The sequence below is a fragment of the Mesoplodon mirus genome (assembly GCF_964341445.2).
Source record: "Mesoplodon mirus genome assembly, chromosome: 5".
Classification (NCBI taxonomy): domain Eukaryota; kingdom Metazoa; phylum Chordata; class Mammalia; order Artiodactyla; family Ziphiidae; genus Mesoplodon; species Mesoplodon mirus.
In genome coordinates, this window is record NC_138980.1 from 141,628,168 (window position 1) to 141,654,496 (window position 26,329).

The following is a 26,329-nucleotide window of genomic DNA, read 5'->3' on the forward strand; positions in this document are numbered from 1 at the left end:
TTTTTAGTATTAAAAGAAAGAAAGCCAAGCCTATGATCCTTCCGTTAAAGAGGGAGTATGAGCCTCAGGGTCTTCTTTTGAAAGTATATGTTTCTGGGACTTCCCTAGTGGTGCAGTGGTTAAGAATCCACCTGCCAGTGCAGGCGACACGGGTTCGAGCCCTGCTCCAAGAAGATCCCACATGCTGCGGAGCAGCTAAGCCCGTGCGCCACAACTACTGAGCCTGCGCTCTAGAGCCCGCGAGCCACAGCTACTGAGCCCGAGTGCCACAACTACTGAAGCCCGCGTGCCTAGAGCCCGTGCTCTGCAACAAGAGAAGCCACTGCAATGAGAAGCCCACGCACCACAACGAAGAGTAGCCCCCGCTCGCCACGCTAGCGAAAGCTGGCACACAGCAGCGAAGACCCGATGCAGCCGAAATAAATAAATAAATAAATACAATAAAGTATGTGTTTCTGAGAGAATAGCTCTTTAAATATAAAAATTTTAGTAGGACTCTTCTGCAAATAGTAGCTGATTTCAGACAGGATTCAAGTACTCAAGCAGTGCTACAAATGTACTTGTCTTTCAGTCCTACTTTTCTTTGTGTCTCAGTAAGAAGGATGCTGCATAAGCAAAACTACAGAAATCTGCTGCACACCAGAGGCCTGCAACAGGACAGGGTGCCGTGTAGCCTGCACAGGTAGCACAGACCCTGACAGACACTCAGTTAGCAAAAACTTGTTATTTGTATTTTATTAGCTTGGAAGTTTTGATTATTTCACCATCACCTGTGAGGAAGTTACCTTTATAAAACAGCAAGTAAGTGGAGTGTAGTTTTCTTAACAAAGAGCAGACTGTTTAAAGGTGCTGTAAAAGTACTTTTTTCATATCAACTGTATCAACAAAGACAAACACTGCTTAGGGCAGTGGTTTTATGTACTAATTTAAAATAATTTCAGTTTATTCATTAACTCAGCTTCTTTCAGGCAGCACTTGGTTAGACTTGTATATGTTTAATTTAATTTCTAGAAAGTAAATTATTTCTTTAAAAAAAAAATCAGGACTATGATTGGGATTTCATACCAGGCCTTTGATTTGACTTGCAAATGACCCACACATATATGAGTGATTGAGGGGGCCCGGTAGAGAATCAGAATTAATACAGTTTCTCAGAAGCCAAGGGAGAATTTCAATAAGGACAAAATAGTCAGTGATGTCTTATACTACTGAGAAGTTAAGATTTGGGTTGATAAAAATCTGTTTGATCTGATGAGACCATTTTGACTTTTTTGGAGAGCTATTCAGTAGAATAAAGGGAATGGAGGTATTCAGAGATATTTAGGAAGGAGTGGAAGTACGCCAGTGATTTTAGACTGTTCTTTGGGAAGGTGGGTCCTGAGTGGAAGACACATAACTGTAGTGACAGTGTAGAGATGTATAAAATTATCTTGGTTGGTGGAGATATAAAGAAGATGGTGAGAAAATACTCTGGTACATAGGTTTTAAATGGTTGAATCATGCTGATTTAGATAATTATTAGCTTTGATCTTCCAAGTATTCTGTTTTACTCCCCAGACATCATCTTTAGTTCTTTAATAATTTATCCTGTCTTTATTTGGAGTAGTAAATAATGCGTGACCAGTAATCTCAGCTCTAAGATTAGGGCATAGTTAATTTAAGCGTGGACTTCACCAGAGGCTGAGTTGGTATAAATGGCTCAAAGGGCAAGATAAGGTATTAAAATGAAATGAAAATATGTCTTGCATGTGTAGTGCAATGCACAGACACATCCCTGCATTTAAGTTAGAAGAATTAATTTAGAACATCTCTATTGTCTATTTTTTATATAATAAAAAAATGATGTATGTCGACCTAGCATTTGTTGGCTTTAGAGCCCCCCACACCCTTTCCCAGAATTAAGGGTTAAGTTTCAGCATGTACCACTTCTGTAGATAAACTTTTTTTTTTTTTTTTCCTTTTTTGTGGCACACGGGCCTCTCACCATTGCGGCCTCTCCCGTTGCGGAGCACAGGCTCAGCGGCCATGGCTCACGGGCGCAGCCGCTCCGCGGCACGCGGGATCCTCCCGGACCGGGGCATGAACCCGTGTCCCCTGCATCGGCAGGCGGACTCTCAACCACTGTGCCACCAGGGAAGCCCTGTAGGTCAACTTTTAATCTGTGCCCAGTGCTCTGAATGTTCCTAGTGAACTGATTTTCGGTCATCAGTGGCAGGAACCAGGGTTTGGGTGGTCCTAAACAATGATCATTATGACTAGGAAGACTCACAGAGACCAGTACTTGTTTTTGGAAAGTAGTTGAGTGCTTACACAAGAAGAGCTGACCGCTGAGAAGTGGAAGTTTTGACTGCTCAAATTGTGGTTGACTAATATATTTGGTACATATTTCAAATTATCAAAGATCAACTTCATAACAAAACGTTAGAGATATCCTTTCTTGCTGCTAATCTATCAAGGCAGTTGCTGGAACACCTTAACAGCCTGAGGAGACTGTAATATACTTTAATTCAAGGCCTCTAGGGCAATCGCCGGGGAGAACCCTAAGCACAGTTGGGGAGGTATGGTATCCCCAGAAGTGCGTGTGGTTTTCCTCTCCTGTGAGGCCTGTTCTCAGCAAAAGTTTGATTAAGTCATTCACATTAAGGATTATAATGAGGAATATATTTCTATGGGGTTTAATATGTTTAAGTTAAGGGTGTTTACCTTTTACCCAAGAGGCAGCACCTTGAATTGAAATTTACTGACCACCAGCTCTGTTTTAGGTCAGTATGGTGGTACTAGCTTTCTATTCAACTAAAAATTCATTCTTGCTTTTGTAGAGTTCATAGTCTAGTTGTCAGAGTTATAACATTCTAATTATGGAATTCTAGGAGGCTTTGAGCCAGATGAGGAAAAAAAATTTGATATCAGGTTCTTGAAATCCCTTTCAGGAGGCAACCATTTATTTCATCTGTGGTAAGGCTCACCCTGAAGATAATTAGTCGTCACTAATAGAAATGTTTGAATGCTTTGTAAAATTGTTTATGTGAATTTAAGGCGAAGCAGTGAAACTTTGTGATTCATATCCACCCGCAACATAAATTAGCAAGCAGAATTTTTTAAGTGTTTATTTTGGTCTCAGGTAGCTAGAGTGTGGCTTATTTTATCAGCAATTGTAATTTTTTGTAATGTTGCCATTCAGTATTTTTTCAAATTTCTCAGGATATTGGCCTGTGAACTTGGGAAGTATTTGAAAACCTTTTTATGCCTTTAAACTAATTACACTGGTGCGTGCTCACACACACACTCTAATAGAATCTGGGAAGCCTCTGACTCCCATTTTACAAAAGTCAGTGAAAATTAAAGAGGAAGGAATCACTTGAAATGTTGTCTTGGAGAAGGAGAGCATCAAGTGTGTGTTTGGTCTTTTAATGAGACTTGTTAAGGAAGCCAGCCCTAAATGTCTCCGGGAGAGGCAGGACTGGGAGGCCTTGACAGCTGATCTCTGCCCTCTGTACCCTTTGGCCTCTGTGTTTGATCCCTGCTTTTATTATATTGGCTTTTTCCTCTCTGTGGGACTGTTTTACCCTTTTTAACATGATGAATATTTTTGATTCAAAGGAATGTTTGATGCAAAGGCAGACTCTGTCAGATAAAAGTACTTATGTAAGGGATATTCTAATTGGGAAGTTTGTATTCTTTGAAAAACCATGGTTTTTATCCTCCATGATACATCATTGTCTACATTAAGGCTCAGTTTATTTGAATACAAGTAAAGAAATAAGGTTTTATTGTTTCAAGGTAGACTTTGAAATTATTTTGGCTTTGCCATTGCTCTGTAAGCAAAGTATCAATTGATCTGACACCTTTTTTTGTGGTCTAGAATTAGATATCCTGTTCTCCATTTGAAAAGGAAAAAAGGGGGAGGTATTTTTAAAACAAATATTTTATTGTGATTTACCATTTTCTTTTCTATTTTTTACTTTGTTTAAAGTGCCTGGTTGCTACTTTAACATTATTTTTCTGTTTTTTTCTTTCAGATGATTGTTGGAGAAACCCTATCTGTTTACTTTAACCTTTTGCACTCGAATTCCTTTATCAGGAATAACTACATAGCCACTATTTACAAAGCCATTGGAACATTTTTATTTGGTGCAGCTGCTAGTCAGTCCCTGACTGATATTGCCAAGTATTCGATAGGCAGACTACGGCCTCACTTCTTGGATGTTTGTGACCCAGACTGGTCAAAAATCAACTGCAGTGATGGCTACATTGAAAACTTCATATGTCGAGGGAATGCACAAAAAGTGAAGGAGGGCAGGTGCGTGTTAAATTTTTAATGCTTGTTTTATCTTGTATATTCTTGGAATAGAAGGTTTCAGTGATTGGAAGATGAGCCATCCACTAACTCAGAGAGAGAGAAGCTAGTGTAATCACCAGGAGATGAACTGAGATCATGCTTGATCTATTTTCTCTACTTACTCTTTTTTCCTGTTTTATCCCTATACTCTATTTAAGAGCATTTTAATGCAACTCTTTTCATCTTCAGTGTATAATAATATAAAATGAACCTTTTAGATCATACAGACCAGGGTCAGCAAACTTTTTCTTAAGGTGCCAGATAATAAATATTTTAGGCTTTGTGGGCCATATGTTGACTAGTATCCAACTCTGCCTTTGTAGCAGGAAAAAGCAGTCACAGACAGTCTTTGAACAAATGGGTGTAGCTGTGTCCCAGTGAAACTTTATTACATAAACAGTGGCTGCCCTGTGGGTTATAGTTTGCTTACTTCTGATCTAGTCCAACCAGGTATGAAGCTCTGCTAGATCTCTTAGTATGCTTAGAGTATATTTTTTGTAATGTAACTTCATTCATATTTTGATAGCTCTAGGTCCTCAGGTTGCTTTCTTATAACATACTTGTTGGGCTACTTTCTACATCAGGAGCACTGTTAGACATGAATGAAAGAGAATGTTTGGAACCCAGAAGGTCTAATGCCTTTAATTTATAGATGAGCAGACAAAGGGCCAGTAACATTGAATAAGGCCACTAATTAGTAGCAGAGCCAGTTCCTCATCCCAAGTCTCAGAATTGTCAATCTTTCCTTTTCTATAGGTTTGACCTTCTTGTATTTTAAGATAGCTGTTACCATTTTCCTTTATTTATTCATCCAACAAATACTTTCTCTCAGAAAAACATCCTCTGATTTTTTTTTAATATATGATTTCCAGACACTTTATTGTCCTTGTTCTTTTGTAAGTCACAGAGGCCTGCTAGTACCCCTCGGTATTTGCATTTAGTGGGGATGAAAAAACACCTTATTTAAGAGTATGCATTATGCTGTGTGCTTGGCATTCAGCAGTGAACAAGACAGCTCTGGTTTCTCTCTTCATGGAGCTTAGTCTATCTAGCAGGGAAGACTTACATTAAACAAATGTTGCCAATGGAATAGAACCTCCCTGTTGATAACAAGGCCAAAGAATAGACAGGCTGTTGAATGGCAAGCTCTGAGGTGATGATATGAGGACTGATATGCGTGTAAAGTTTTAATGAAGGGGGGAAAGTGACTTAAGTGCTAACTGGTTGAGAAGTAGATAGCGGAAGGTGGTATTGTTGATTTGAGCTTAGGTAAGCAAGCATTTTTTATAAGAGGGAAAGAATGGTCCAGAAATGGCTTTGAGGAGTGATGAAGATAATCAAGACCAACACTGGACTCTTAAGGTGTGGGATGTAGATATCTCATTCTCTGCTTTGATAGTAATACAGGACTAGGCAGTGTCCTAGGGAAAGGCTCTTTAATTTAATGACTAGATGTGAAGTTTCAGTGAAGAGTTTGAAGACACAGGGAAATACAGAGGATTTTAACCATAGAATTGGAATTCCAGAATTGTACAGTGGAGGAGTTGGGTTGGAAGGGATAATTAGTGGCTTGGCTGGAGAAGAGAAAGCTTATTTTGATAGAGATTGCTTCTAATTTGTTGATCAGTTTGTGAAGAACTGCCATTTTGATATTAAGTCCTCTAATCCATGAGTATGGTATATCTTTCCATTTATTTGATGTTCTTTAGTTTCTCTTAGCAATAGTTTTTAGATTTTGGTGTCCATGTCATGCACACATTTTGTTAAATATATCACTGAGTTTTTAATATTTCTTGATGCTATTACGAAAGGGTTTTAAAAAATTTTTAAATTGATTTCTAGTTCTTATGTTTAGAAAGAAAACAAACAAAAAGTTGGCTTTTTTATATGGTTTTATTTGGCCTTTTATCCTATAACCTTGTTAATGTAATGTTATTAGTTGGAGTAACTTCTTTTATAGGTTCTTCAAGATTTTCTCTGTTCCTCTTCATACTGTCTGTGAATAAAGAGAGTTATACTTCTTTTTTTCCCTTCTATATTGCCTTTTATTTCTTTTCCTTGCTATATTATACTGGCTAAGACTGCTAATACAATGTTGAAAGAAGTGGGGAGAGCAGATATGCTTGTCTTATTCTTGACCTTAGGTAGAAAGCGCTCAGTGTTTCACCATTAAATATATTACCTATGTGTTTTCTGTAGATGTCCTTTATTAGATTTTTGTTGAAAGTGTATGGTTCGTCAGATGCTTTTTCTATGGCTGTTGAGAAGGTCATATTGTTTTTCTTCTTTATTCTCTCAATACAATGTATCCCTTTAATTTTGGAATATTAAAGCAGCTTTTCATTCCTGGGAATAAACTCTACTTGGTCATGGTATGTAAAATCTTTTTATATTAAGTGGATTCAATTTGCTAATGTTTTGTTAATGATTTTTACTTCTGTGTTCATGAATGTTATTTGTCTATAGTTTTCTTGTAAAGTTGTTGCCTAGATTTGGTATCAATGTTTGGTATTAAGGTTTGATAGAATTTGCCAGTAAATACATTTAGACTTGGAGTTTTCTTTGTAGGAATGTTTTTTTAAAAAATGGATGTAGGGGGCTTCCCTGGTGGCGCAGTGGTTGAGAGTCTGCCTGCCAATGCAGGGGACATGGGTTCATGCCCCGGTCTGGGAAGATCCCACATGCCGCAGAGTGGCTAGGCCCGTGAGCCATGGCTGCTGAGCCTGCGTGTCCAGAGCCTGTGCTCCGCAAAGGGAGAGGCCACAACAGTGAGACGCCTGCATACCGCAAAAAAAAAAAAAAAAAAAAGAAAGAAAAAGGATGTAGGATTATCAGGTTATCGCTTTCTTTTTTTAAAAAATTTATTTATTTAATTTATTTGTTTTTGGCTGCATTGGGTGTTTGTTGCTGTGCACAGGCTTTCTCTAGTTGTGGTGAGCGGGGGCTGCTGTTCATTGTGGTGCATGGGCTTCTCATTGTGATGGCTTCTCTTGTTGCAGAGCACAGCTCTAGGCGCACCGGCTTCAGTAGTTGTGGCACGCGGGCTCAGTAGTTGTGGCTCACTAGCTCTAGAGCACAGGCTCAGTAGTTGTGGCGCACGGGCTTAGTTGCTCTGCGGTATGTGGGATCTTCCCAGACCAGGGCTTGAACCCATGTCCCCTGCATTGGCAGGCGGATTCTTAACCACTGCGCCACCAGGGAAGTCCTGGTTATCTCTTTCTTATATGAGCTTTCGTCATTTGCCTTTTAAGGATTTGTCCATTTATCTAAATTATCAAATTTATTGACATCAAGTTGTTCACAGTGTCTCCTACTGTCCTTTTCTTGTTTGTAAGAAGTGTAGAGCAAACGCCTCTTACATTCCTGCCATTGATAATTTGTGTCTTAATCTCTTTTTCTGGAGTGGTCTGGCATGAAACTTTCAAGTTTATTAATCTTTTTATTAGTTTCATTGGTTTCTTTTGGGGTCACTGACTTTATTGTTTTTCTGTATTCAATTTCCTTTATTTCTGCTATTTTATTTACTTTCTTCTGCTTGCTTTCAGTTTTATTTGCTCTTTTTTGTAGTTTCCTAAGGTAGAAACCTAGATCATTAGCTATGTCACAAATTTTGATATATTGTATCTTCATTTTCATTTAACTAAAAATATTTTCTAATTTCCCTTGTGTTTTCCTCTTTGATCTACAAGTTATTTATCTTTCTGTAATTTATTTCTGGTTAAATTACATTGTAATCGTAGAACATACTTTGTATGATTAGAATGCTTTTAAATTTTTTGAGGTTCGTTTCATTGCCCAGCATATGATCTGTCCTTGAGAATATACCATGTGCATTTGAAGAGAATGTGTATTCTGCTGTTTTGGGGGTGGAATGTTCTATAGATGTAAATTTGGTCAAGTTGATTGATAGTGTTATTCAAATCTATATCTGTATGAATTTTCTACAGAGATGTTTTGTCAGTTATTCTTAGGAGTTTGAAATCTCTATTAACTATTGATCGTTTTTGTTCTTTCCTTTCTGTTAGCTTTTGTTTCATTTATTTTGTGATTCTGCTCTTTGTTGTATAACATTTCTAAATGTTCTTTTTTCCAGCTGTAGGTACCCTTTTCTGTATGAACTGTCTCTCTTTTTTATGAATTTTTGAATTTTATTTATTTTTTTATACAGCACGTTCTTATTAGTTATCCATTTTATACATATTAGTGTATATATGAACTGTCTCTCTTTGTTTCTAGAAATATCCTTTACCTTAAGTCTATTTTGTCTGATAATAATATATAGCCACTCTTGTACTCTCATGTTTTATTGCTTGGATAGTGTATATTTTCCATAAGTAAAACTTTTGGTTCATTTGAATATAAAGTACGTTTGTTGGATATTTAAAGTATGTAGGTCAGATCTTGTTTATACTTTCTAATCTAGTGTAAAAAATCCCTGCTTTTTGATTAGAGTGTTTAATTAATTCACATTTAATGTAATTATCCATTGTGGATTTAGGTCTGCCATTTTGCTCTGTGTTTTCTATTTGTCTCATCTTGCTATCTTTTTTTAAAATTGAGGAATAATTGACATGTAATGTATAGTAACATCATATTAGTTTCAGGTGTAATTTCTTTTTTTTCATCTCTTGATTTCAGTTCTTCTTATACTGCTTTCTTTTGTATTACACAAATTTTTTTAGTGTAAATTTTAAGTATTCTACTAACATTTAGTCTAATTTTTTGGTTATTTTTTGGTGTTTCTCTAGTGATTACATCTTTTTGTCATAATTTGCTTCAAGTTAATGCTGACTTTTTTTTTAAATTTTTAAATTTTATTTATTTATTTATACAGCAGGTTCTTATTAGTCATCAATTTTATGCATATCAGTGTATACATGTCAATCCCAATCACCCAATGCACACCACCATCCCCACCCCCCCGCGGCTTTCCCCCCTTGGTGTCCATACGTTTGAGAATGTCCATATGTTCTCTACATCTGTGTCTCAGCTTCCGCCCTGAACACCGGTTCATCTGTACCATTATTCTAGGTTCCACATAAATGCGTTAATATATGATATTTGTTTTTCTCTCTCTCTCTTTTTTTTTTTTTTTTTTTTTTGCCGTACGTGGGCCTCTCACTGTTGTGGCTTCTCCCATTGCGGAGCACAGGCTCTGGACGCGCAGGCTCAGCGGCCATGTCTCACGGGCCCAGCTGCTCCGCGGCATGTGGGATCTTCCCAGACCGGGGCACGAACCCGTGTCCCCTGCATTGGCAGGCGGACTCTCAACCACTGTGCCACTAGGGAAGCCCTGTTTTTCTCTTTCTGACTTACTTCACTCTGTATGACAGTCTCTAGATCCGTCCACATCTCAACAAATGACTCAATTTCGTTCCTTTTTATGGCTGAGTAATGTTCCATTGTGTACATGTACCACAACTTCTTTATCCATTCATCTGTCGATGGGCATTTAGGTTGCTTCCATGACCTGGCTATTGTAAATAGTGCTGCCATGAACATTGGGGTGCATGTGTCTTTTTGAATTATGGTTTTCTCTGGGTATATGCCCAGTAGTGGGATTGCTGGATCATATGGTAATTCTATTTTTAGTTTTTTAAGGAACCTCCATACTGTTCTCCACAGTGGCTGTATCAATTTACATTCCCACCAACAGTGCAAGAGGGTTCCCTTTTCTCCACACCCTCTGCAGCATTTGTTGTTTGTAGATTTTCTGATGATGGCCATTCTAACTGGTGTGAGGCGATACCTCATTGTAGTTTTAATTTGCATTTCATGTGCTTCTTGGCCATCTATATGTCTTCTTTGGAGAAATGTCTATTTAGGTCTTCTGCCCATTTTTGGATTGGGTTGTTTATTTCTTTAATATTGAGCTGCATGAGCTGTTTATATATTTTGCAAATTAATCTTTTGTCCATTGATTTGTTTGCAAATATTTTCTCCCATCCTAGGGTTGTCTTTTCGTCTTGTTTACAGTTTCCTTTGCTGTGCAAAAGCTTTTAAGTTTCATTAGGTCCCATTTGTTTATTTTTGTTTTTATTTCCATTACTCTAGGAGGTGGATCAAAAAATATCTTGCTGTGATTTATGTCAAAGAGTGTTCTTCCTATGTTTTCCTCTAAGAGTTTTATAGTCTCTGGTCTTACATTTAGGTCTCTAAAGCATTTTGAGTTTATTTTTGTGTATGGTGTTAGAGAATGTTCTAATTTCATTCTTTTACATGTAGCTGTCCAGTTTTCCCAGCACCACTTATTGAAGAGACTGTCTTTTCTCCATTGTATATCCTTGCCTCCTTTGTCATAGATTAGTTGACCATAGGTGCATGGGTTTATCTCTGGACTTTCTATCTTCTTCCATTGATCTATGTTTTTGTTTTTGTGCCAGTACCATATTGTCTTGACTACTGTAGCTTTATGTTATAGTCTGAAGTCAGGGAGTCTGATTCCTCCAGCTCCATTTTTTTCCCTCAAGACTGCTTTGGCTATTCGGGGTCTTTTGTGTTTCCATACAAATTTTAAGATTTTTTGTTCTAGTTCCCTAAAAAATGCCATTGGTAATTTGATAGGGATTGCATTGAATCTGTAGATTGCTTTGGGTAGTATAGTCATTTTCACAATGTTGATCCTTCCAATCCAAGAACATGGTACATCTCTCCATCTGTTGGTATCATCTTTAATTTCTTTCATCAGTGTCTTATAGTTTTCTGCATACAGGTCTTTTGTCTCCCTAGGTAGGTTTATTCCTGGGTGTTTTATTCTTTTTGTTGCAGTGGTAAATGGGCGTGTTTCCTTAATTTCTCTTTCAGATTTTTCTTCATTAGTGTATAGGAATGCAAGAGATTTCTGTGCATTAATTTTGTATCCTGCTACTGTACCAAATTAATTGATTAGCTCTAGTAGTTTTCTGGTAGCATCTTTTGGATTCTCTGTATATAATATCATGTCATCTGCAAACAGTGACAGTTTTTCTTTTTCTTTTCCTATTTGTATTCATTTTATTTCCTTTTCTTCTCTGATTGCCATGGCTAGGCCTTAAAATTATGTTGAATAATAGTGGTGAGAGTGGACATCCTTGTCTTGTTCCTGATCTTAGAGGAAATGCTTTCAGTTTTTCTCCATGGAGAATGATGTTGGCTGTGGGTTTGTCATATATAGCCTTTATTATGTTGAGGTAGGTTCCCTCCTTGCCCACTTTCTGGAGAGTTTTTATCATAAATGGGTGTTGAATTTTGTCAAAAGCTTTTTCTGCATCTATTGAGATGATCATATGGTTTTTCTTCTTCAATTTGTTAATATGGTGTATCACATTGATTAATTTGCACATATTGAAGAATCCTTCCATCCCTGGGATAAATCCCACTTGATCATGGTGTATGATCCTTTTAATGTGTTGTTGGATTCTGTTTGCTAGTATTTTGTTGAGGATTTTTGCATCTATATTCATCAGTGATATCGGTCTGTAATTTTCTTTTTTTGTAGTATCTTTGTCTGGTTTTGGTATCAGGGTGATGGTGGCCTCATAGAATGAGTTTGGGAGTGTTCCTTTCTCTGCAAATTTTTGGAAGAGTTTGAGAAGGATGGGTGTTAGCTCTTCTCTAAATGTTTGATAGAATCACCTGTGAAGCCATCTGGTCCTGCACTTTTGTTTGTTGGAAGTTTTTTTTCTTTTTTTTTTTTTGCGGTATGGGGGCCTCTCACCGTTGTGGCCTCTCCTGTTGTGGAGCACAGGCTCCGGACGCACCGGCCCAGCGGCCATGGCTCACGGGCTCAGCTGCTCTGCGGCACGTGGGATCCTCCCGGACTGGGGCATGAACCCGTGTCCCCTGCATCGGCAGGTGGACTCTCAACCACTGCGCCACCGGGGAAGCCCTGTTAGAAGATTTTTAATCACAGTTTCAATTTCATTACTTGTGATTGGTCTGTTCATATTTTCTATTTTTTCCTGGTTCAGTCTTGGAAGGTTATACCTTTTTAAGAATTTGTCCATTTCTTTCAGGTTCTCCATTTTATTGGCATAGAGCTGCTTGTACTAGTCTCTTAGGATGCTTTTTATTTCTGCGGTGTCTGTTTTAACTTCTCCTCTTTCATTTCTAATTTTATTGATTTGAGTCCTCTCCTTTTTTTTTTTTTTTTTTTTTTTGTGGTATGTGGGCCTCTCACTGTTGTGGCCTCTCCCGTTGCGGACCAGAGGCTCCAGACGCACAGGCTCAGCGGCCATGGCTCACGGGCCCAGCAGCTCCGCGGCATGTGGGATCCTCCGGGACCAGGGCACGAACCCGTGTCCCCTGCATCGGCAGGCGGACTCCCAACCACTGTGCCACCAGGGAAGCCCCTCCTTCTTTTTCTTGATGAGTCTGGCTAATGGTTTATCAATTTTGTTTATCTTCTCAAAGAACCAACTTTTAGTTTTATTGATCTTTGCTATTGTTTTCTTTGTTTCTATTTCATTTATTTCTGCTCTAATCTTTAAGATTTCTTTCCTTCTGCTAACTTTGGGTTTTGTTTGTTCTTCTTTCTCTAGTTCCTTTAGATGTAAGGTTAGATTGTTTATTTGAGATTTTTCTTGTTTCTTGAGGTAGGCTTGTATAGCTATAAACTTGCCTCTTAGAACTGCTTTTGCTGCATCCCATAGGTTTTGGATCATCATGTTTTCATTGTCATTTGTCTCTAGGTATTGTTTGATTTCCTCCTTGATTTCTTCAGTGATCTCTTGGTTATTTATTAACGTATTGTTTAGCCTCCACGTGTTGTGTTTTTTACATTTTTTTCCATGTAATCATTTCTAATCTCACAGCATTGTGTTCAGAAAAGATGCTTGATATGATTTCAATTTTCTTAAATTTACTGAGGCTTGATTTGTGACCCAAGATGTGATCTATCCTGGAGAATGTTCTGTGTGCACTTGAGAAGAAAGAGTAATCTGCTGTTTTTGGATGGAATGTCCTATAAATGTCAATTAAATCTATCTGGTCTATTGTGTCATTTGAAGGTTCTGTTTCCTTATTTATTTTCATTTTGGATGATCTGTCCATTGGTGTAAGTGAGGTATTAAAGTCCCCCACTATTATTGTGTTAGTGTTGATTTCCTCTTTTATAGCTGTTAGCAGTTGCCTTATGTATTGAGGTGCTCCTATGTTGGGTGCATATATATTTATAATTGTTATATCTTCTTGGATTGATCCCTTGATCATTATGTAGTGTCCTTCCTTGTCTCTTGTAACATTCTTTAGTTTAAAGTCTATTTTATCTGATATGAGTATTGCTCCTCCAGCATTCTTTTGATTTCCATTTACATGGAATATCTTTTTCCATCCCCTCACTTTCAGTCTGACTGTGTCCCTAGGTCTGAAGTGGGTCTCTTGTAGACGGCATATATATGGGTGTTGTTTTTGTATCCATTCATCAAGCCTGTGTGTTTTGGTTGGAAAATTTAATCCATTCACGTTTAGGGTAATTATCGATATGTATGTTCCTATGACCATCATCTTAATTGTTTTGAGTTTGTTTTTGTAGGTCCTTTTCTTCTCTTGTGTTTCCCACTTAGAGAAGTTCCTTTAGCATTTGTTGTAGAGCTGGTTTGGTGGTGCTGAATTCTCTTAGGTTTTGCTTCTCTGTAAAGCTTTTGATTTCTCCATCGAATCTGAATGAGATCCTTGCCCGGTAGAGTAATATTGGTTGTAGGTTTTTCCCTTTCATCACTTTAAGTATATCATGCCACTCCCTTCTGGCTTGTAGAGTTTCTGCTGAGAAATCAGCTGTTAATCTTATGGGAGTTACCTTGTATATTATTTGTCATTTTTCCCTTGCTGCTTTTAATAATGTTTCTTTGTCTTTAATTTTTGCCAATTTGATTACTATGTGTCTTGGTGTGTTTCTCCTTGGGTTTATCCTGTATGAGACTCTCTGCACTTCCTGGACTTGGGTGGCTATTTCCTTTCCCATGTTAGGGAAGTTTTCGACTATAATCTCTTCAAATATTTTCTTTGGTCCTTTTTCTCTCTCTTCTCCTTCTGGGACCCCTAAATGTGAATGTTGTTACATTTAATGTTGTCCCAGAGGTCTGTTAGGCTGTCTTCATTTCTTTTCATTCCTTTTTCTTTATTCTGTTATGCAGCAGTGAATTCCACCATTCTGTCTTCCAGGTCACTTATCCGTTCTTCTGCCTCTGTTATTCTGCTATTGATTCCTTCTAGTGTAGTTTTCATTTCAATTATTGTATTGTTCATCTCTGTTTGTTTGTTGTTTAATTCTTCTAGATCTTTGTTGAACATTTCTTGCATCTTCTTGATCTTTGCCTCCATTCTTTTTCCGAGGTCCTGGATCATCTTCGCTATCATTATTCTGAATTATTTTTCTGGAATGTTGCTTACCTCCACTTCATTTAGTTGTTTTTCTGGAGTTTTATCTTGTTCCTTTATCTGGTACCTAGCCCTCTACCTTTTCACCTTGTCTTTCTGCGAATGTGGTTTTTGTTCCTCAGGCTGCAGGATTGTAGGTCTTCTTGCTTCTGCTGTCTGCCCTGTGGTGGATGAGGCTATCTCAGAGGCTTTGTGTAAGTTTCCTGATGGGAGGGACTGGTGGTGGGTAGAGCTGACTGTTTCTCTGGTGGGCGGAGCTCAGTAAAACTTTAATCTTCTTGACTGCTGATGGGTGGACTGGGTTCCCTCCCTGTTGGTTGTTTGGCCTGAGGCAACCCAACACTGGAACCTACCTTGGCTCTTTGGTGGGGCTAATGGCGGACTCTGGGAGGTCTCACGCCAAGGAGTACTTCCCAGAACTTCTGCTGCCAGTGTCCTTGTCCCCATGGTGAGCCACAGCCACCCCCCGCCTCCGCAGGAGACCCTCCAACACTAGCAGGTAGGTCTGGTTCAGTCTCCCCTGGGGTCACTGCTCCTTCCTGTGTCCCGATGCGCATACCACTTTGTGCGTGCCCTCCAAGAGTGAAGTCTCTGTTTCCCCTATTTCTGTAGAAGTCCTGCCATCAAATCCCAGTAGCCTTCAAGGTCTGATTCTCTAGGAATTCCTCCTGCTGTTGCCGGACCCGCAGGTTGGGAAGCCTGATGTGGGGCTCAGAACCTTCACTCCAGTGGGTAGACTTCTGTGGTATAAGTGTTCTCCAGTCTGTGAGTCACCCACCCAGCAGTTATGGGATTTGATTTTACTGTGATTGTGCCCCTCCTACCATCTCACTGTGGCTTCTCCTTTGTCTTTGGATGTGGGGTCTCTTTTTTGGTGAGTTCCAGTGTCCTCCTGTCAATGATTGTCCAGCAGCTAGTTGTGATTCTGGTGTTCTCACAAGAGGGAGTGAGAGCACGTCCTTCTACTCTGCCATCTTTGTTCGTCTAACCAATGCTGACTTTCTTATGGCAAAATTAGCCCTTTGTGTACATTATAGCTCTGTGCCCCCAACCTCCACACACTTTGGTTTATTACTGTCATATTTATTACATCTGTATACATTATAAACTCAAAAATTGTGTTGTAATTTTTGCTTTAAACAGTCACGTTTAAAGAAATTAATAGAAGAAATTAGCTGAAAGTCTCTTTAGTGATTAGGAGATGTAGTGAATCTTCAGTGAAGAGTTTAAAGATACAGGAAAATACAGGTTTCTTTGTTTATAGAACTGGATTTCCAGAGTGCACAGTGGAGGGTTTGGAAATCCAGTTACCATCTGGTGTAATTTCTCTCAGGCTGAAGAAATTTCTTTAGTATTTTTGTGGCTCAGGTTTGCTAGCAACAAATTCTCAGCTTTTTTTTTTTTTTTTTGGTCTGGAAATACCTTTTCTATGCTTTAATTTTTCAAGAATAATTTTGCTGGATATAAAATTCTTTGGTATTTTCCTTTCCAAATTTTGGAATATGTCTTTGCACAGTCTTCTGGTTTCTGTCGTTTCTGATGAGAAATAATCTGTTAGTTGTATTCTTGTTCCCCTTTATGTGATGTATTATTTTCTCTCATACTGCTTATGTTAATTTTACTGTGATGTGTCTAGCTATGGTTCTGTCTTTATATTTGTACTGCTCAGAGTTTGTTGAGCTTCTTTATAGGTTTCACCATTCTAGTCTTAGTTCAGTACTTTTTCATCAAGCACTATGCCTGTGTCTTTAAGAATATGTTTCCTACATTAACCAACAGAAAATAGACAGGAAAACTCGAATGTTTTCTCTCAGCCAGGGAATTTAAGAAAGTCACTATGGTGATGAGTGTTTACCTAAACTCCAGAAAATGTTTTTGTAAATGCTCCTTAAAGGACACAAATTCTTTACACATGTATTGTTTTTCTGGTTCAGGTACATAAATCTTAACTCAAACTTTTTTTGTGACCTGTCTTATTGAGATATTTTTCTTTCTTATACAAGCCATTTGGACAAAATTTGAAGTAATATAATTGAGTTAAAATGGTATTAAAAGAATTACATTTTTCAGTCCATATGTGTCATCCTCTCTATCTCTTCCTAGTGTACCCAAATTGGCCAACGTGTACTATGACTCTCATTGTATTTTTGACTTAAGTAAACTTGGGTTTTTTACCCATCATCATTTCACATTTCTACATCAACCCACAAGCAGTTTTCCACTTAAAGTCCTATGTAAGGGTCAGGAAAACAATCTCTTCCAAAGCAGTATGAATATCCGGATAACTCAAATTGCAAAGCTATGTATATTGCAAATAATTATTTTTTTAATTTTTTAAACCCTTCAGAGACTTCCCATCACTCTTTTTTCTTTTTATTTATTTGTTTGTTTGTTTATTTATTTATTTATTGTTGGCTGTGTTGGGTCTTCGTTGCTGCAGGCGGACTTTCTCTAGTTGTGGCAAGCGGGGGCTACTCTTTGTTGCAACGCGCGGGCTTCTCATTGTGGTGGCTTCTCTTGTTGCGGAGCCCGGGCTCTAGGCACACAGACTTCAGTAGTAGTGGCCCGTGGCCTCAGTAGTTGTGGCCCATGGGCTCTAGAGCGCAGACTCAGTAGTTGTGGCACACGGGATTAGTTGCTCCGCGGCATGTGAGATCTTCCTGGACCAGGGCTCGAATCCATGTCCCCTGCATTGGCAGGCGATTCTTAACCACTGCGCCACCAGGGAAGTCCCGCAAATCATTATTATCTATAGTTTTCAAAGAAGAACATCCGTTAGTAAGTTTTGGGGTTCTGTAACAAGGATAAAGGAAAATCAAACATAGAAATGAAATTTTAAGAAGACTGTATCTTATGAGAAAAATGTGATTTCCATCACTGTTTCCAGAATGAATTAGTTGTTGCTGGTTTCAGAGCTGGTTTCAGAGCTGTATAACATTGGTACATAACTGTGGCTTTGTGTTGCTGTTCTATTGTGGAGCATAGTTTGGTTGGATACAGACTTTCCTATTCCTTTTCTCTTGAATTTTAAATAGTTTGGTTGGATACAGACTGTCCTATTCCTTTTCTCTTGAATTTTAAAGTCAGGATGCCAGTAATGCAAAAACATTTCAGTCTAGAATTGTCTCTAAGTTTATTAGGAGTATGGTGTAATCTGCTCTTTTATTTATCTCCACAGCCTGTAAGTTTTTAATTATCAAATTATAATGTTTGACGGAGAGAAGAGAACATAGGCACCCAGAATGAGTCATTTTTGTTGACGATAAATGAGTCAGAGTTACATCTTAGGATGAGAGTACCCTCTTGCAACTTTGGTTTTTGGTCTTGATTTTTTCCCCATTTGTTCTCTTATTTCTTTATCTCTTTCTCCCTCCTCCCTTCTTGCGCATGTGTACACTTTTGTGCCGCCTGATGTCACTGATGTTGCAGGACTTTTACTGGGCTTCATTTGTGGTGACCATTGGGTCCTAACATAGAAGTGAGAACATAATGGACTAGAATGGAATAATTGTAATATCCAGAGAGTCCTATTCATTGTTTAAAATCAATACCCTTGAATTTACTATGAAATAAAAGGGGCTTATAACTGTAACAGTAGGACTTCCAGCTGCCAGTGTTTGTGCCAATGAGAATAGCATTGCTCTCAGTTTTTGAAAAAATATTACTGACGATCCCAGATAGTTCAGACCTGTAGCTCCCTTCGGAGGCTGAGATTCTCTTGAGAGAATTAGTGGCTCTCACACATTAGTGGTTCATTAGAATCACCTGGAAGGTTTGTTAAAACAGATTTCTGGGGCTTCATCTCCAAGTGTTTGATTCAGAAGGTTTGGGGTAGGGTCTGAAAATTTGTATTTCTAGCAAGTTCCCAGATGCTGCTGCTGTGTTGATCTTGGGACCACACTTTGAGAACCACTGCTTTATATCACCTGTATATGGGACCATGACCTCGCATGACATCTCGGGCTGTGAGAGCTGATATTCACCCTGTAGGGTGAATTTAAGATTGTGCACAGTGAGCTGGTCTGTTTATGATAATACAGTGTAGAAACTATTGGCTTCTTTGAGAGATTTACTTTTTTTCTGGCTTTTATTTAAATTATATTTATTTAAGAATAAACTCAGTGTTCCTGATCAATTCCTAGTGACTGATCTCTGGCTTTGTGAATCAGATATTCAAAGTTGGTTCTGTTTGGATTATGGCAGCTTATATAGCTTCGATGTTTAATTGCAATATGTTCGGTCGCGTGGGAGAAATAATTTTCCTTTTCTCTATTTATTTATTTATGGCTGCGTTGGGTCTTTGTTGCTGCACGCGGGCTTTCTCTAGTTGCAGTGAGCAGGGGCTACTCTTCTTTGTGCTGCGCGGGCTTCTCACTGCAGTGGCTTCTCTTGTTGTGGAGCACGAGCTCTAGGCGCGCGGGCTCAGTAGTTGTGGCTCACCGGCTCTAGAGTGCAGGCTCAGTAGTTGTGGCACACGGGCTTAGTTGCTCCGAGGCATGTGGGATCTTCCCAGACCGGGGCTGGAACCCAGTCCCCTGCATTGGCAGGTGGATTCTTAACCACTGTGCCCTCAGGGAAGTCACTCCTTTTCTTTTTGTAATGCAGCCCACATGCAGGTAAATAAAGCTGAAGTTTGAGGGTGTGCCTTCTGTAATAGTGAAAAACCATTGTAACTAGACTCACTGGCTGTGGTACTAAGTACCTGGTAAAAGCTGCTTTATACTTCGAGAGAATGGCTTCTCCTGTGTAGCTTAATTGTAAAACATCACTGGATAAGCCTTTATGCCTTCAAAAAGATTCATTTGTTCAGGCTGATCTGTATTTCTCAGGCATGTATGTATCAGTAAACTAAACAACCTTCTTTTTAGTCATATCTGTATGGAAATATCAATGTACAGAATGAAAGAGAGGATGATTTTAAAAGATCCTTCACTCTGAGAGCATTAGTATTAGTGTATTTAATAGAAGGTGACTTCAAGGCCAGCACCTCTTTCCACCTCCTCTGTTCTGAATAGCAAGCAGTACCTGACAGTTCAGGTTGTAGCTGTGACTGCTTCTTCACCCCCATACCACCCTGACTCTTTTTGCCCCTGTGTTTCTCACATTTAGCCACATTGGAATCATGTGGACAGTTTGTTAAAATAACAGATTGCTGGCCTCACCCTCAGAGTTTCTGATTCAGTGGGTCTGGGGTGGGGCTCAAGACTTTGCATTTCTAAAAAAGTGTTCCCAGATGGTGCTTTGGCTGCTGATATGAGAACCACTGCTTCAGCGTATTCCAGGAAGTTACTGGAATTCAACTAATACTTATTACCCATAAGTCCTAGTTAGTATAAAAGCTACCAAGGTGTGCCTGTTGCTCTTGTGGTGCCCGCTACGTAGGAGCTAAGACATGTTTGGAGATTGTGTGGGTGATAGAAAGTGATACATGCCTTAAAGGAGTGAAGATAAAATGCTACATGAAATCAGAGGGTGGTAATACTACTTCTAGTAGAGGAGGCACTTTGGAGGATGAATAAGGTTTGAATGCGTAGAATTGGGATGGAATATATCTCGGGTCCAGGGAGCAACATGATTAAAGGCTGGAGACTTAAGAGTATACAAGCAGGGCTTCCCTGGCGGCGCAGCGGTTGAGAGTCCGCCTGCCAATGCAGGGGACACGGGTTCGTGCCCCGGTCCGGGAAGATCCCACATGCCGCGGAGCGGCTGGGCCCGTGAGCCATGGCCACTGAGCCTGCGCGTCTGGAGCCTGTGCTCCGCTATGGGACAGGCCACAACAGTGAGAGGCCCGCGTACTGCAAAAAAAAAAAAAGTATACAAGCAGTGTTTTATTAGACTTAGTTTCAGTATAACCTGTTTGATTTTTGGGGTTTTGTTAAATTATAAAGGCAGTCTGGGGCGTTTAAAGCTAAGGAAACATTTCCTCTTTGATTAGAAAATGAAAATGTAGTTGTACAACATGATACCTAATTTTTATGTAAACTTCTGATTTAGCTTGTGTTGCATTCATGCATTCCATATAATTTTATCTGTTTTAATGTGGAAATAAAAGCAAAGGATTTTTTCCCCCTTAGATTTAGCTTGATGCCTCATTCTTTTTCCTGAGAGGCGGAATGAGTTGAGTCTACGTGTGACTCTGTTTTGGCTGAGGTGCAAGTTTGCAAAGATATGAAAGAGCCTTTCTTCACTTTCTGTGACTCCCTGCCACTATTTATTGGTAAATATTTGTATACCATAATTTATTTTAAAAACAATCAAACATCCTTTCCCCAGCATGCACCAGACTAGCAATACTCTTTAAGTTTTAGATGTTTGACATTTCATTCTATTCCCCTCCTCCCCTTTTAAATGCTTGTTTAGAGAATTAATTATGAACAAATCCATCAGCTTTTTGAATTACCCCTTGGATTTTCTTCTCAGTTTTTGAATTAGAATGTAGGTCTTGCAATGGATATATTAAGATGACACATATCCTTGGGTTTTAATAAATCAACCAGTGCTTTATATTAAATGTTAAAAGGCTACTAAATCATATTAACATGTCATCAGCTGATTATTTCATATTGATGCTTTGTACCTTCTCCTTAGAACTCTTGAATTCCACATTGCCACCTTTGAAATATGAAAAGAAAAGTTTCATAGATATATTAGTGAGTACTTTTTCCAGATTAAAATATAACGATAAACCCCATGGATCAAGTGGTAAAGTGTAAGTTTTCATTCAAAATAAATGTGAACGATACCCTTAGCTATTTTCGTCTAATAGCAAATAAATATTTTTATTGAGAGGTAGGAAGTAAGTTGAATTTGTGAACAGCAAAACAAGCCTAACGTATGGGTTTTATTAGCTACATATTCAAAGAATTGAAATCTGCATTAGAGTGATTTTTAAATAAAACACAGTATTTTTCTGTTTTAAGTAGGTTTTGTGATAAAAAGAGAAGATGGAAAACAGGAAAAGCATCATCATTCCCTTGGATGTGACTATCTTCAAAAAGTACCCAAACTGTTGACTTAATCCTGAGTGTATTCCTACTTGAGGTCAAAATTACTTTTCTTCTCATTTCTCTCCCTTTGCCATTGAAAGTGTGGTTCTCTGCTCTGATCAGCAGGCTGGGTATCACCTGGGAGCTTGTTAGACAAGCAGAGTCTTGCATCCCAGCATTGGCCCTACCCATAAACTCTCCATTTTGAACAAGATCTCCGTACGTTAGTTTGAGGAGCAAGCCCTGCTCTGTCTTGTGACTTTGCTGTGCCAAAATGGCACTAGCCTCACCTGGACCAGCTGATTTCCTAACAGGTTACTGGTCAGTAACGTAATGACTTCTAGGTGCCTGGATCTTGACTTTCTTGTGATGCTGTTCTCTATTGAGTAAGCAGACAGAAAAAGCTTGTGTTGCTATGGGATTTTTAGTGCTCTTTTGGGAGAGTGAGGTTTGGGAAGACACTAGATGACATTATCTAATAACATTACTATTCATTTATATAATAAATGAGCTTAACATGTATGTACTTGGCTAACGTTCTCTTTTCTTTTTTCTTATGTAATCTATTGCAGCTGCAATGTTTTGCTTCTCAGGTAACGTTTGGAAACTACGAAGAAGTTGGGGAGTTTTCAGGATTTTGTTTTATTGAAGGATAGAAATGCGTCTTTTCAGAATTGAGAACATGCTTCATAGAGGCAATGGAAAGTAGCATTCAGACAATACGTAAAACCTTTCTCCTTATTTGTCAGCCCTTGTTGTTTTGCTTTGGGCTTTGGCCACTTACATTTGCTTTGAGAATGCTTTTAAAAAACGTAAATTGTTTTTTATTTGCAGCAGAATATATCTGTCACTTCATCGTGGTGGATATCAGCAGCTCCACTAATCGGATTGCTTTTGATCGTAAAGTGAAAAAGGTTTCTGGACATTTTACACACATTATTAAAATGTTTGCCAGATGTGTTGGGAAACATGCATTAGGTACTGTATGTTTAAGCTCATAACATTTTGACATTGAAACTCCTAATTCCCCTGAACTTTGATGATAAAGTCAGAATTCCTAACCACTGTGAGGGGAAACACAGCAGAGGGCAATGCTGTTAAAACCCGATAATTTATCGTATGTGGCTTGCTACAATTTATTGGCATAGACCAAGCTAAGCATAGCATTTAATTACATGATGAAGTTATCATGCAAAGATAACATATTTTCCTTAGTTTTACTTTATGCATTTTGTTCAGTACAACTAACAAAACACAAGATTGCTGAGGTGTACTTCTTGTGGGTGGTGGGGGGATGGGCAGAAAAGGTGGATTTGTATGTAATGTTTAAACTATGAAAAGTGTAAGAGTGTAATATTTTCTGGGATAATTAAATGATGATTCAAGAGATTAGGTTCTACTTTAGCTTAAAAAAATAAATTGAGCACCTACCCTGTGCGTGATAATGGTGTTGGGTGTTAGGGATACAAGATAAATTAAGATGTGATCTCAGCCAGGGAGGATGGGAGTTTACCAGCAATTTTTCTTTTGTTTAGCTGTACCTTCTGAATTTTTATAACGAACATATCTTATGTAATAAAAAAATACAGAAGTTCCTATTTAAAAAGTCTTGTTCCACCCCTACCCATCTGATATATTGGAGGAAGAGAGTACAGTTATAGATGATTTTACTGTAAGAAGGTTGGTGCTAAGACAGATGTGTTCATTGAGTGCTGATGATCTCTCCTTTGTGGAGAAAGAAAGAGCAGTAACTTCAACCTAGCTGTTCAAGAAAGGTTTCTTGGAGGAAACAGTGGCTCTTATATAATAATTATTAAAGAAAAGTGGGAAGCCCAGGCCAGGCAGAGGGACGAATAAGTGCAGAGAGTGTGAAACATGGTGTGTGTTGGGAAATGTAAGTAGTTTGGTAGCAGATGAGAGATTGGTGGGGCTTATGAAGGGTCTGTCATTCAGCAGTTTGTGCTCATGAAGGGTTTGGAACAGGAGAGTAACTCTGTTTTTATACTTGTAAAAAATATTTAGCTTTCCTCCACTTAATTCTAATCTAAATATACACTAAAATGGGTAATTTTAGTAGGAATCGATATAATTTTAACAGCAGAAGGAGTTGAGATACTAAAGGAAACGTGACTTTTCTGCTTATCTCCATCGTGTAGAAAGGTTTCTCTAAGTGGCACTCTGCTAGTCCTGTAGCATGATCTCTACTGATGTAATCTGGTCTAATCTGAAAGGAACCAAGAGTGACCTGTCTGGCCAGCTTCCTGTTGGGCTCTAATAGTTTTACATCTATGTGGGCCTTTGTCTCTTCTCTTGCCCCTGGCAGTGTCTGCTTCAGCTCAGATCTAAAGTTCTGCATTGGTGCAGTTCTAAAGACAGTTTTATTGATGTCTTGAGCCTCATCCTTCTTGACCCTGGTGCCCAAGGGTTGGTGGTGATTTCATGTTCCGCGTTAGGGTTGGAAGTGGAGCGTACTAGCTAGGTGCTAATAGGCTTTCTTGGCCTTGGTGTTGTCTTTTTGGGGGAGGGCTTAAACTAAAAATCTCTCCATCTTGCCCCTAGCTAGCAATCCTGCCTCTTAAAAAAGATAAACAACTTTGAAGGTGATTTAGAACTGTCTCTTCCTTCTGTCTTACTCTGAAATCTTTTCCCTTTTAGCAAGTAGTCTCCTTGTTCAACGTGTTTTCAAAAGGTTGGTAGGCAAGGTATTATTCACACTGTGTCCTTTGTTTAATCTACCGCTTGCCACTTGTTTCCTTTTTAACTGGCTTAGATAAGGTGGCTTAGGTGATTTGAGTCTTTCTGCACCAGGTCATGAATTTTCCCCCATGCCAAAGGAAACTTGTGACCTCTCTTCCCCTAGTTAGTGCATCTATTCATGTTTTACCCTTTGTCATACCTACTCTCTCCTCATCTGTTGTTAGAGTCACACAGTTTCCCTGATGAGAGTTTGGGACCATTTCTTCCCGTCACCTGATTTTCAAGACACACACAGTTCTGCTTTCCTTTATCTGAAGGTTCTCAGCAACTTCCTACTTTCCAGATTCCTGCTTTTTGCAAGATTCTTCCCTAGACACAAGACACATGATCATTTGTTTTTAGTCATCAAATGGTTTATTAAATCAAGAGTTAGAAATACCCTATGCATGTACCAATTGTCTCTTACTTTTTTTCTCCTTTTTTTCATTTTCCGTGGTCCTGCTGGCTTCTCTCCCTTAAGGTTCATGATCTAATATCTGCGGATATTTGATTGTTTGGTATGTGATTAACTGATGTTAGTGGCTATGCAGTGGTGTTTGATGCTTTAATATTAATGAGTAAAATTGAACAGTAACGTGACTTATTTCAGATAGGCATATTACTTTTATGTATAAAGTGGCTTGGTTAAAATTGACCCCATATAATGTGGCATAGCTTTATATATAAATATAATAAAATCATGGTAAAAATAATTCAAGGAATGTATGACAGGGTTTTTGCTGCTGATGAAATAAGTTTTCAATCTCTGGGTGGTTCAAGGATATAAGGTGAATTTACATTATTTTTGTTGTATTTTATTTAAATTAAATTGGTTGGGATCACCTTATGTTCCTCCACAATTTATTACCTTTGTCTTTGTCTCCTTTAGAGCAGAGATACTCTGCAGTTCTTGTATTTCTAGACAGTCTGATCTCTTTAAAAAATCTTCCTTCTTCAGACACTCAGTATTAAACTAACATGTATATTGGCTCTGTTACTTGTAATAACCAGAGTTAATATACTGAATTTCAGTGGTTTTAAATTATGTGCATATTTTTTTATTAGAAACACAATTTGTGATATTTAAAAATAGACATAAATGTTCAAACATTTCACTGAAAGATGTGAAAACAGGCTTCTAGGGCCTGAGTCACTGCTGGGTTCAGGGCATGAACTTATAGGTAGGGAGCTGCTTTTGTTTTTGTTTTTTAAATAAGGACAAAGTTTATTTTTTTAAATTTTATTTATTGATTGGTTGATTTTTGGCTACGTTGGGTCTTCATTGCTTTGCGTGGGCTTTCTCAAATTGCGGTGAGCTGGGGCTATTCCTCGTTGCGGTGCATGGGCTTCTCATTGCTGTGGCTTCTTTTGTTGCGGAGCACGGGCTCTCGGCACACGGGCTTCAGTAGTTGCGGCACGTGGGCTCAGTAGTTGTGGCTTGCAGGCTCTAGAGCACAGACTCAGTAGTTGTGGCACACAGGCTTAGTTGCTCCGAGGCATGTGGGATCTTCCCGGGCCAGGGCTCGAACCCGTGTCCTCTGCATTGGCAGGTATGGATTCTTAACCACTGCGCCACCAGGGAAGTCCCGGGGAGCTGCTTTTGTACTCCAAGTAGTAGCACGCTTGGCAGAGAAGCTCTTAGGGAAACTATTGCTCAGGAAGAGGAGTTTGGGGTGGGGTGTGTGTGTGTGTGTGTGTGTGTAGTGGGGAAGGGTTTGTAGGAAATTTATAGCAAGCATATTGAAGACACTTTGATTACCATTTAAAATATTTTCATATATATATATTATCCCTATAATAACAGGTTGTGTTTCTAATACCATTACTGTAAAATGTGAAAGTTTTTTTTTTTTAATCCCCATTTGGTAGTTTTCCCCAGAGCCACTGTTAACAGTTTGTGTATCCTTTCTGT

At 38.7% G+C, this 26,329-nt stretch overlaps 1 protein-coding gene across 2 annotated transcripts in view; it reads left to right on the forward strand.

Moving 5' to 3' along the window:
• Nucleotides 1-26,329, forward strand: part of PLPP1 (phospholipid phosphatase 1) — a 113,702-nt gene that overhangs the window by 67,112 nt on the left and 20,261 nt on the right. For both annotated transcript variants that reach the window (XM_082624150.1, XM_082624151.1), the window contains exon 3: nucleotides 4,020-4,300. In XM_082624150.1, the coding sequence (XP_082480276.1) occupies nucleotides 4,020-4,300 (281 nt within the window). The remainder of the gene's footprint in view (nucleotides 1-4,019; nucleotides 4,301-26,329) is intronic.